This window comes from Myodes glareolus, chromosome 24 (assembly GCF_982192425.1).
Source record: "Myodes glareolus chromosome 24, mMyoGla1.1, whole genome shotgun sequence".
Taxonomy (NCBI): Eukaryota; Metazoa; Chordata; class Mammalia; order Rodentia; family Cricetidae; genus Myodes; species Myodes glareolus.
This window is the reverse complement of record NC_142049.1, coordinates 24,046,056-24,059,784: the sequence shown is the minus strand read 5'-3', so window position 1 is coordinate 24,059,784 and position 13,729 is coordinate 24,046,056. Positions and strand designations below refer to the sequence as shown.

General features: G+C 36.9%; 1 protein-coding gene across 3 annotated transcripts in view; it reads right to left on the bottom strand.

The window, feature by feature from the left end:
* The window catches only part of Mctp2 (multiple C2 and transmembrane domain containing 2), a 233,250-nt gene that overhangs the window by 40,864 nt on the left and 178,657 nt on the right, over positions 1-13,729 (bottom strand). For all 3 annotated transcript variants that reach the window (XM_048434824.3, XM_085682633.2, XM_048434825.3), the window contains one exon: positions 553-675. In XM_048434824.3, coding sequence (XP_048290781.3) covers positions 553-675 — 123 coding nt within the window. The remainder of the gene's footprint in view (positions 1-552; positions 676-13,729) is intronic.

Here is a 13,729-nt window from a genome sequence, read left to right as displayed (position 1 = left end):
AAATTTCCTTCAGAAGTGACCATGTGTCCTTCCACATAAAGGGATTTTTGAGGACAAATGGAAGAAATCACAGCATTCGGGAGTAGAGGGTGGGAGTTATTCCCACCCACTTGCTGAGTACCCTGGAAGTTGGTAATCAATGGATAAACTTCAAAAAGACCAATGGCCTAACCCAGCTGTCCAGAGAGTGCTACAGCATGCTGGAAAGGCCCAAGGAACCCCCAAAGATTTTCTTCTAGTGTTTAGAACGTAATTTCCAGGATCTCTATGTGAAACCAGATAGATGTACAGATTTTAGGGAGGAAATGACAGCCAAGATCCAGGGAGCTCCTCTCATATCGAGAACATCAGCTGAGATGTGGGACTATGAGTCCCCAGAAAAGAAAGATTCCAGAATACATGTGATAAAATAGCTCTTCTGGAAACTATATTTGTATCTCATTCTTCATGCCTCAAACAGCAGATTGAAGCATGACTTAGTCATGGGCCACGTCCTGCTGCCATCTTAGTCCTCAGCATGGAGTTGGAGGAACTCCGGGAACCCTTGCTTACCTGGCTGTCCTGAGAACTGCTGGCCTTCCCTTTCATGGGTCTGAGGAAGTTGTACAGAAAGATCAGCAACAACGCCAGGGGGATCATGTAGAGTTCAAAATTCCAGACAGTGACCAAAAACACCTGCCGGGAAAACAAATGAGATCCCATGACTCTTAGATCGGAGGATGGGAATTTCACGTTGTTGATTCACTGACAGAGTGAGAATAAATTTAGGGATTGCTCAAAAAGGGTGAAAGGGCAAATGGCTGCACCAACCGCGGTAATCAGTGCAGCAGTTCCTAAAATACCTAGAAACAGATCAAAGTTATGACCAAGTTATACCATTACTGGCATTTACGCAGAGTTGTATTTCCTGTTATAGAGACACATACTCAGCCATGCTCATAGCTGGTCTATTCACAGTAGATGACCCATGAAAATAATCTAAATGTTGCTTAACTGGTGAATAGATAATGAAAATGCGCTGCCTATACACAATGGAATTAATTCAGCTGTAAAGATAAATGGAGTTATGAAATGTGCAGGTGAATAAACGGAACTGGGAAATACACTAAGTGACATAGCTGGATATAGAAGGTCAAAGATGCTACCTGTGCTCACATGAATCTTACTGTCAGTTCTTTTAGATCAGGGTGTTTAACCTGGAGTACCAGGGAACTGGAAAGGGACCTCTAGTTGAGGGTGTTGGGGAGATCTTAGGGAAGAGTGGCTATTAGAACACAAGAGATATTAAGGGGAAAGAGAGCATAATCGGGAGGGAGGAGAGGGATTATAAGGGAGGGGAGAGAATCCAGCGGGAAGTGTAACTAACACTGAGGATAACTGAAACATTCTAGATGATAGATAGATAGATAGATAGACAGACAAACAGACAGATAGATGGTAGATAGATAGATGAAGAGATGATAGGTAGATAGATAGATAGACAGACAAACAGACAGAGAGATGGTAGATAGGTAGATGAAGAGATGATAGGTAGATAGATAGATAGATAGATAGATAGATAGATAGATAGATAGATAGATAGACACAGACAGATAGATGGTAGATAGATAGATGAAGAGATGATAGGTAGGTAGATAGATAGATAGATAGATAGATAGATAGATAGATAGATAGATAGATAGATAGATAGACACAGACAGATAGATGGTAGATAGATAGATGAAGAGATGATAGGTAGGTAGATAGATAGATAGATAGATAGATAGATAGATAGATAGATAGATAGATAGATAGGAGATATATATATATATATATATATATATATATATATATATATATACATACATACCATACATACATACATACGTACAAACATAGAAAGAAAAAATAAAAGTAGAGTTTTTTATACAGGGGATAATGTTCCTCTGAGAAGCCATAGGTCACCAAAAAAGATAAAGCCCTTTGCCAGGTGTGGGATACTTCTTCCAAGATGTTGGCGAGGGAATGGCTACAGACACTCAAAACAATAGAGTGTGTTATCACTGCTCTTGGCTGCTAACCAGAACTTCACGGGAAAAGTCTATTGTGGACGACACAGCTTCATGGGACAGGGACACGGAAAGGGATATGGAGAAGTAAATGTGGTATCGAACAGAAAGCGTTATCCATGATGAATGGATTTCATAATTTGGAAGACCCTATGCCGGCTGCTTGGGAACAATAGCCATCAATCAACACATGTATCAAGCTGTTAATCCTATGAGCTACAAAACTGACTGGGGTGACAAGATATGCTTATTGTACAATAGTGGCACAAATATTGGAGGAGCAACCAACTATATTCTGACTTGTTTTAAGACCCTCTCTTCAGGATGAAACACTTGACTAGGAATATAGATCTAAGCAAGAGCACATTATTGGAGAGATCTTGGGCTCTAGGGATAGCCTATTGCTATTATTCTAGTAAATGGATGAGTTTCAAACTGTCCATTCTAGATTCATACTTCAGCCATAAATTAGTGTAGCTCTCAGATACTATCAGAGACACTTCTTCATTTGGGTGACATTGGTTAGTGCAGAAACTAACAACTTGTCAAAGTGCAGAGAACACGGGAGTGGATTTTTAAGACACAAATGGATCATCTGTATCACAAGCCCTTACCCCCAAAGCTCAGGGACCATTGCAGAAGAGGCAGCAAGGAAGACTATAAGAATCACAGTTCAAGGAGATTGGAAGGAAACAGTGTCTTCTGGACATGGCAGGATTGCTGCACGGATGACCTCACAAAGGCCCTAGCTGAAGATAATCAGTCAATGGTTTTGGGGAAGGAAACTCGGTTTTTTTGAAGGGTGTGGCCTCTGGTCCCTGGTAGGTTGCATACACCCCAGTGCATGGACCCACACTTCAGAGTACATGGAGCACAAAGTGAACTCAGTTTTTTTTCTTTTTAAGTGCACAGAGTTGAGAAGGGGGAGTAGATATCAGAGGAGTTAGAATGAGGATCAAAATAAATGTAGAAATCCTCAAAGAAGTAAAAATATAATGGTGAAAGGGATTAAATTTAGAAATAGCTCCCAAAAGGTATAGATGTGGGCACATGTGCATACCCAATGAACTCTTAGAGACTGTAACAGAATAAAAAGAATACAGGCAGAATTAGCAGGTCATGTTCTGCAGCAGTGAGAATATTGTCATAGTTCATAACATCGCTTTCCTGACAGCCCTATTTAATATTATTGCTTCTGGATTTCTATGTGTCAAAAATTGGAGAGCAGGCTAAAAGATTCTAAGGTCACAGTGAGTGAAAACACAGGCCAAGTACTGCCATCAGTAAAGACAATTTGAACTAGGAAGAATGGTTGTCAATATTTCAAACTACAGGTATTTTACATACATGTATGTTTCTAAAATCTCTTGAAGAACCCTAAAATGAGAGACGTATGAAATTTTAGGGCTCTTAGAAAATAATTAGATATAACTTCTGATGTAATACAAGAGATGCATGCACCTGGGCCAATCAGTCTCAGCCTTGGAGACCTGTATACTTTGCTGTGGGTGGACAAGCGAGAGTTTCAGGCCCTAAACTGCAGAAGTGGGTGAGAAACACAGGCAAGTAACGGGGTGCTACCTCCAAGGACTCAAAGCATGAGAGCACAGGACTGCCCTCTTGGGAAATTACTATAAAACGTGAGGCACGCTGTCACACACAGTTTATGAGATAAGTCACATGATCTGTATGTATCAGCTTCCAGTGTGCAGAAAAAAATCAAGAAAGACTATTTCATCATAAATATAAAGCTTCCTAACCGAAAACAATGGTGTTTAAATGCTGAAGACATATTTTACCTAAAATTCAAAAACTTTACAACTATTAAATATCACTTAATTCTTTTAGTTTTGTTCATTCCGCATTCTAAAAGTTTTTTTTTCCAAAATCTGGTTATAATATCATGCAAAATCTCTAATTTGAATCTATTCATTTTTAAAATTAGTAACCTGGTAGAAGTTTTTCCTGTTGATTCAGATAGTATTTTGTTTAATTTATCTGGGATTTCTAAAATCTATTCACATGTGTTGGGGACTACAGCCCCCTGGCCCCCTTGACTTTCTTTGCTTGCCTTAGACCCTTTGCCAGTTGGAGTGAACTGAACAAAACAACTTGTTTACCTGTGCCTGCAACTGCTCTGAGCACAAGACCCTGATGGCAGGGGAGTGGGTTCTGGTGAGTCTACAGCTGAAAGATCCAGAGAGCTGGGGCGTGGCTATCAGTTAGGGATCCCTATATAAGCTTCCCTGGAGCACAATAAATTTGGCATTCTTGTATCAAAGATGACCCATGTCCCCATGCCTCTGTGTGCATAAATTTTTAGTCTCCAGTTTAGTTCCTGGCAAGTGTACTGTCCCGTAGTGCAGGCACTACATACATGAAATATGTATAAGAAATTTGCTCTTTTTCTTCCTTCCTTGTGATTGTAATTTGGTTTTTCTTGCTTAATTTCATTGCTCCTACATAAAGAGATATTATTAGGAGAGATATTATTGCCAAATTCCAAACTGTAATGAAAATTGTCCTGTTTTATTTCATTCCTCTACCATTAAGCATAGTGTTTGCTTTTAGCTTCCACTGTATAAATAATATCATATTAAGAATATGCACAAATCCATTTAGTTTTAATATGGGAAATTTCATAGAGGTGCTTCCCTTATTACTGCTCATGTCTCTCAGATGTTCTAAAAGCACTCCTTTGCATCTGCTTCAAACTTAATGAAACATTTTTAAACAATAAGATTTCCATCCATTCTAATAAGGGTTTATTTCTGGAGGGTTATTTAGTAAATCAGTAATGGATGGTGACTAATTGATAGCTTTTGGTTTGTTTATTTTTCATTTTTGGCATCTTCTGGAGAAGAATTTTATCTTTCTCATTTTAACACCCTTATAGGAGATATTTAACCTAAACAAGAGTTTGAAATAATCTATTTTGGGGGGAAACACCTTCACCGAAGCCTAACTGTCTCTTAATATATATTATTGTACAGAATTCATAAAGACAAAGAAAGCTTTACATTAATTCCTATGACATATAGTGCTTGATTTTCATGTTATTGTCAAATTTTGGAATTAGGGTATTGTGATATCACATAAGCACTCTTCAACACCTTATGACACTTGTTATAGTTTATATAACTAGGTATTTTAAGATGACAAATAACACACAGAACCCTTCAAGTGTTAAGATTTCCTCTGTCATTTTTATGCACCTTACTATTTCTCCTTTTCAAATACAAGACACTTCAGGCAGTTGTTCCCTCTGCTAACACTCCTCTCTGCTGTATTCTTCCCCTCCACAAAGCAATGACAAGTCTTTCTCAACTGAGGACTTTTTGGCTAATCATTAGAAACTACACAGATATTATTGATACGTGTAAAGATACATATTTAGTAAATGTTTAAAAACACATGCAATATGACAGTATTTTATTCAACAGTCTTCACTATCTTGCTGGTCTATGTCTAAAACAAACACATTCATTTTACCCAATATAGTTCCTCACTCGAATGGTTGTTCTTAATGTATTATGTTTCAGAATCTTAACTAGGCAAACTTTGATTGAAACTATAACTTTAGATTGAAACTATGGTCAAACATAACCTCGGGGTTTGCTCCTTCAACATTCAAAGTTCTACTATAGGAACCCTATTTCACCCCAAAAGGACAAATCCATTTTTAAGTGATAATTGCATGTATATTTCTTAATATTTTATAGATAAAAACAAGCGTCAAATTTAATTTTGTCTCCATAGACACTTTAGAAACTAAATTTATATGCAAATCTACACTTTTCTTTTAAATCTACATCATCACTTCCATCTCAAACTTGCTGATGAAATTTTATCAGCCACTCAACAGAAAGTTGTAAGATTCCTCAAAAACATGTGACTATAAATGTGTGCTTACACATCGCTGTGGGGAATGTCATCATACAGATTTTTTGAAAAAAAATGTTTTTGTATTCATTTTATTTCTCACCCCAGGCTTTTATTTGGAGTGGTGTTTAAGAAAAAAAAACATATTAAAAAAAACATAAACACTAATACCGACCAATTTTTTCTTCAGAACTGAGGGTGATCTGGGTCCTTTGAGTGATTGCTCAAATTTGACCCAAGAATTACTTCAGTCACAGTGGTGGCTCCAGTAATTACACTTCAAAAATGGTAGACAAAGTTAAATGTAAAGCAACACTTTAAAACACGTATGTCTCTTCAAAGCAAGGCATATAACATCATCTACCACAGAGTTCATAATGCATTTAAATAGAAACATGAAAACTCAAACACAAAGGAGGGTAGGTGGGTCAACTGAGGCAAGAAGCAGTGTTTAGATGGATCACATCAACATATAATTCTGATCCTATGCTGATTACCAAAAGTTAAGGAAAGACAAAATGTACACAAATATAGATTGATTTCTAGTATGTATAATATATTCTCTCTCCCTCCATCCCTCCTTTCCTCCCCTTACCCTGTCTTTCTATTTCTCTGATACATACATATCAAAATAAATTATAAGGTCCAAATGAGGAGCAGAAGGAGGAAGAACATGAAAAACGAAATCAGTACTGCGAGGGATGCTATCACCCACTGATACAAGGGAACGGATCTGATGAGAGTTTACCAAGGCCAGTTGGACTGGGACTGAACGAGGACGTGATCTAACCAGATTCTCGGAATTTGGCCGGATTCTCTGACTGTGGCTGGCCTGAAGTCTTTCTGAAAAGCCATTGACTATGACACTGGGACCTGTTTCCTCTACATATACTGGATTTTGGGGATCCAGTCTGTTTGGACACTCACCTTCCTGGACCTGGAGGGAGGGGGAAGGAACTGGAACTTCCCACAGGGCAGGAAACCCTGACTGCCCTGGGGGACGAAGAGGGAGGAGGAGGGGGAGTGGGGGGAGTGGGAGGGTGTTGGGAGGGGGGGGCGGAAATGGAAACTTTTATAATTTAATAAAATTTACTTAAAAAAAATAAATAGATAAATTTAAATGCAAATATAAAAGACAAGAAAAGGAAAATAAAAGGGAAACTACACAAAATGGAAAACAAATTAAACACTCATTTATATACAAAATACAATAATTACACTAAATGTTAATGTACTAAACAGCATAAACATAAATGGCAGAGATGAAAACATCTCTATGAAAAAAATCAGTAACAAAGAGGAAATTTATAGCAAAATAAAGATTAATACAACTGAAAATAAATTGACATGATGATCAAATTAAGGCAACTCTACTGAGAAAATGTGAGGTGTGAATGATTTATTTGATTTTTTATTCAATATTTAAAGAAGAAACATTAGAGTAGAATAAAACTTGTTAGCACTGTGATACCAAACCTGAACAAAATTATTACAAAAAGAAATGACAATCAAATGACAAATATAAACATAGATACAAAATTACCCAGCCTTACCAAATAAAATCAAGGGATATATAGAAAACTATAGGGAACAGATACTAAAATTAAGGCCAAGTAGAATATATAAATACCTGTGGTTTAATACATAAAATACAATGTAAATTATTTTTACAGAATAAAAGAGGAAAGATATTTCATTATTTTAATAGATAAAGCATTAGATAAAAATTCAATGCCCATCTCTTCTTATAAAACATATACAAAAAGAATTTCACCAATCTGGCAAGAGACTTCAACAAAAATCTTACAGATATTATATTTAATTATTCTTGAAGGGGCTTGGAGATAAAACACAGCTTGAGTCTTATCTCAGTCCCACAGCAAACTTATTGCAAGAGTTTCTCCTTCTACTCTACCACCAGTGCCAGTGGGCTTGGCAAAATCCCACATTGGATCCAGAGTCTCCCTTTCTTTCTATTCCTTTGTGTCAGGGAACAATATCTAGAAAATATTTCTCTTTGGGACCCCCAGTGGCCACACCAGGCTTGGCCTCAGGTAGGTGATTTTCACTCCCCTTCCTTTCCTCCAGATAGTCTCCCGATCTCATCCTCAGTGCTATAGAAGATTGTTTATAGGGTCCCCTCCCCTCACCCAACGACCTCTGACTTTTTTGATAGGTTTGGGGACCCAATTGCCCCTCCCAGCCTTAATAATAGTAATTTAGCAACAAACCTAAAGCTAGAACAAGAAGAAACAGTACACAAATGAGTAGCAAAGAGTAATCAAACTCAGGACTGAAATCAATGAAACAGAAAAATTACAAAGGATCAATGAAACAGAGTTTGTTCTTTAAAAAAATCAATAATATTGATAAGCCCTTTGCTAAATTAACTAAGAGACAGAGAAAAATATCCAAGTTAATAAAATTAGAGACAAAGGGGCGACATCACAATAGACACCAAGGAAATCCAGAGAATCAAAAGGACATACTTTAATAATATATATTCCTCCAATCTGGAAAACCAAAAATGAATGGATAAATTTCTTGATATATACCACCTAACAAAGTTAAATCAAGATCAGATAAGCAAGTTAAACAAACTCATGACCCCTAGTAAAACAGAAGAAGTAATTAAAAAGTCTTCCAACTTCCCCATATCCCCTAAAAAACCTAAGGCCAGTTGGATCTAGCTCAGAATTCAGAATTCAACCAGACCTTAAAGCCAATATTTCTCAAATTATTCTGCGAAGGGGAAATGAAAGGAACATTTGTCGATTCTTTTTATGAGTCCACAGTTATGCTGATACTACACAAAGATACAACAAAGAAAGAGAATTACAGACCACTTTCCCTTAAGACTGTGTATGTAAAAATTATCAATAAAATACTTGGAAATATAATCCAAGAATACAGCAAAGGTAATGATCCGCAATGATCAAGTAGTTTCATCCCAGAGATGTGTTGAGTTACATTTCTTGGTGAACAGATGTTGAATCATTCCTGCATTTGTTTTAAGAAAGAGAATAGAAAGAGCTACAATCTACTTTCTTTGTCACCAACTCAAACTCCAGTCCTACTAGGCTACTGAGCTGCAGTTGAACCAAGAGCTTGGCAACAAGAAGATGCTCTAATTATCATCTTTGTTTAATGCTTCGAATATTGTTGTCTTCAAATCAGAGGATAGAAAATGCTCTCATCTGTTCCTTCCTCGTGAAGGGTCCACACTTCTGTGAAAATTCACTGGAGTAGCCTTTGCCAAAAGGAAAATTGAACACAAAACAATAGTATACATGGCCTGGGAGAGCACTGTGCTAATCAACTTGTTTGTAACAATGAAGATAAAAATCTATGTATGTTGAACTAGTATGTGGTTTAGAATTCAAGATAAAAGCAATGGCTATAGACATAATTTTGTGTATTATCAGTCTCCAGATAGCATCCAACAGCATCAAATGGGATAACCTTGTAAGAAAACAAATATACATTAAGGGGACCTGGAAGTAAGGCCTGAGAAAGTTCAAAGGTAGAGTTTGAAAAGACAGGGAAGATAAACACATATGTCAATGTAAACATACAACACATTACATAAAAATAAAGGATAAATTTATGTAGGAAAATAATTTGGACCATAAGTAGAACACAGCAAAAACCTGTGCACTGGGATGTAAACGATTTGATGTAAAAAATCTAGGTTTGGGTCTATTACTTGCAATATTAATTTTGTCTTATGTTGTTTCCCTGGAAAACAAAGAGTTTTATTCTGATGTGAAAGAATAAAATCATGACTTTAGTCAAAATATTTCTATAGATAAAGAAGAAATCAAGAAAACCTATACTAAGTCTAATGATGTATGTCTGATGTGTGTGTAGTAATCTACAAAAGACCAATACAGAAGAATACCTGTATTGGTCTTTTATAGAAACACATAGGAATTTGGTGATAACCACTTATAAGCAGACCATGATTTTTTTTCTCAAGGAAGCATGTGTAGAGAGAGGCTTGGATCCCAGCCCATGATACTATGTTGGAGGTGATGGAACACTCAGAAGTCAGGGCCTCACAGAGGAAGGTAGGTCACTGGCGTATGTCTTTTGAGGTGTTATCGGTACCATGGCTCCTTCCTGTCTCTCTTGTTGTTTCTTAGAAACCACAAGTTGAATCAGTCTCCTCCATACATTCCCACTGTAGCTCATAGAAAAAGGAGTGAGTCAGCATAGACTAACACCTCTGAATTTGTGAAACTACTCAATAAATTATATGAGTAATGAATAAAAAGGATGCCAAAATGTGATGAATTTATACAAGGATGCATTATCCTGTGTCATCTATAAAAAAAAGTGAAATTGTAAAATTCCCAGGTAAATGGGCAGATCTGAAAACAGTCATTTAAAGTGAGAGAATTTAGATCCAGATAGATAAATACCTTGTTTATACTCATCTGTGGATGCTACCATTGGCTCTTTGGATGTGTGTATTTAAATTGGCATGATCACAGGAGTCAGGAAATGAGAAAGGAGCCATGTTTCCAAGGGAGATGAGATGGAAGGCATGTGGCATGAAGGGGAAATGGGAAACAATGAAGTTACAAAAACCAAGTATGCCTGGGAAACTAGGAGGGCCAAGTAGGGATTATGGGGAGGGATAAACAACACTAAACACTTTTGAAAAATCCATATCATAGGGTGTCAAATAAAAGGTCTAGTAATAGGAACAAGTTATGTCTCTTGTAGTTTTTGGTCAGTGGGATCATGTAGACCACAACCAAACATGACAAGATACTGCCCTTAGTTTTCATAACCCTCTAGAACTTGATATTAAGGTCCTATTGCTGAAGACGCCTTATCATAGATTCATAGAACATGGAAAGGGTGAATTTGAATCGGGTTGGACGCTTAATACCCTACTGACTAGTTATCACATTGTAGGAAAGGTTGTTCATTTTACTGAGGGAGAAGTGTTATCAACGGTCTTACTTCGGATTGAACTCTGTGAGCTACCATAATGATCAGCTTGGAAAGATATGCCCCCTAGTGCAATAGTGGCACCAATGTTATGAGAGTAACCAACCACTTTCTAAATTATTTTAAGCACCTGTCCAAAGATGGAACTCATGTCTGCCACCATTAGAGGGGTCAGGAATCTGTGTCTAGTTGACTCAGAGGAGAACCTACTAACATTATTTTTTCTAAGTGAACGTAGCATTGAACTGATTCCTTTATGAATTATTTTTACATCCATAGATTATGGTATCTCTCAACTCTGATCAGAGAAGAAGATTCCTTTTTCTAGTAGATAGCTATTAATATGGAGACCTGCTACTGGTCAGCATGCAAAGGATAAGAGACTGTGGAGTCTTCAGCCCAGGCTGGAACACCTATATCATATCCTTTTCTACCAAGGCTTGGGGAATCATCGAGGAACAAGGGGCTGAAAGATATTAAGAGCCATACCTACTTGGAAAACTGTTTTCTGACCACAACAGTGTAGTTATACATATGAACTTACAGAAGTTGTGTGAGCATGCAGAAGACCTACACAAGCTCAAGCCAGACAAAGTCACAAAGCCACAAAGTCACAAAGTCATTCAGTAACAAAGGAATAAAAACTTTAAAGAACTCAAGATTTAAGGCAGGATTCCTTAAATGTTTATGCCAAGTGTAAAGTACAGTGGGTAAGAAACTTGACATGGTAGGTTTTGCTTATCAAAAAATGACATACACAATGAGCCTGCAAAAGGTAGAGAGAACCTTTAAGAAAACATTTGTTTTGCAAAGAACTTATACCTAAATTATATAGTATTTACAACGCTACAAATCATGTAAAAGGGTGGCACGGGGGAAAAAACATAACAGAATAACAAAGTATGAAGAGCCCAAAAATTCTCCAAACATACAAAAATCATTAGTGAGAAAAAAATGTATTTTCATTATGAGAAAAATGAAATTTTGACCAAATTTGAATAATACTTCTTATACCCCAGTTAATGAAATTAAAAAGTCAGATAAGACAGATGTTTTTAAGATTAAGAAAGACAAATTCAAGTGGATATGGATGATCTATGACTTGGAACATGGGTGGCATTAGTTAATCAAACAATCTATGTATATATAATATTCCAGAAATCCTATATCCTAAAACAGTCAGTATAAACTTTAAAAAATATGAATACCTGGAAATCTATCTAAGCAAGACATGCGTCCAACTCCCAGAGTTCTGACTCCACAAGTTTTTTGAGAAGTATTGAGAAGTTACAGTTTTAAAAAAGATCCTGAATATTGCTGTACAGTCTCTACATTGGGACCATAACCTCAACTCTTCAACATGTCTACCAAATGACATGTATATGAATGTTTATTTTAAAATCTTAATAATAGCCCAAAGCAAAGTGAAACAAAAATCTACAATCTAGAATTAACCCAAAGTCTAACTAGAAGAAAACAGACAAAATAACTCAGGAAATTACAAAAAAAAACCAAAGTCATCAAAAGTAATGCTGATTGGATTGCTTTTCAAGTCACAGAAGAAGACATCAAATCTCATATGACTTCCTCTATCAGACTTTCCAAAATTAGACAATGCTGAATAGAGTATATAGGCATGACCTTTAGTGGCAAACCCACAATCAAGTGGAAGGAATATCACTTAGTGCTGAGAACTCTTCTACGAATAAAGAAGGACTAAGAATTCCATCACATTAATTACATGAAGTTAAACCCTGACATTATTTCCCACATTTACCTGACACATGGAAGCCTTCTCTTTTCCTGTAGTAATACATTAACCCATGAAGCCCTGGCCATTTTACACCCACTGCAGAACTAAAACTCACTGGCATGGTTATGGACAAAAATGCTCACATTGATCAAACAGGTAAAATGGATAAAAAATGTGGAAATCCCAGGGGAAGGACGCTGGGAGTGGTGGAACCATGGAGAACTCAGAACACCACTCCTCTCAAAGGGCCCATTTTGAGCACTACCTATTTATGTAAATTTAAGTCTGTCATTGTCCAGCCCTCTAAAGCAGTTAAGAGATGACGAGATGGATGACGTAGTGATGCACAGACCTGGAACGGATCTTCAGGTCACTAAACAGAATGAATCAAGTTCATCTTAATGGGTACCATACTCTTTGATCTTTCTCACAGCCCATGAGTCAGGAGTACAGTGATGGGAAATGATGAGTGTGACCAAGATTAGACTGGGTGCAAAGAGGAAACACAAGAGAGGCCCCGTGTGACACTGGAACAATTCAGCATCACGAGGATGGCATTCTTTTCTTGCCTACCGTATGAAGAGCTCACTGAAACTACCCAGCACATGCCACATCTGGAAAAAAAGGAATCAGTCTCATACTGGAGTTAATAATATATGAATCCCAATTCGGACAAGGTACATTTGCGACTATATATGATATCAGTAATAAAAAGCAATGTAATTTTTTCAAAGTACATTGAAAAAATACTCTTCAATGTAAAGAGTCATTGAAACTCTTTACAAAATGTTTTTGTTTGCTTTTGTGAGTCTTAAATATATTTCACAATGAGAAGTTTTATTTTTAAATGGCCGTGATAGAAACCCATACGTTTAAATATAACTAACTGATTCAATCATTTTGTCAGGGTCCATTGGTTCCTCTCTACGGATGCATACTCAGCCACAGTGGACCAAACGTAACCCGAACCATTTCCCAGCTTCTGAGTCTGTACCCAGATTATTTAATGTTTCTATTTCCTACGTGATTCATAATGCTTTTCCCCAGTTCTCTTTCACAAGAGGACCAACATCATCAACCAAGT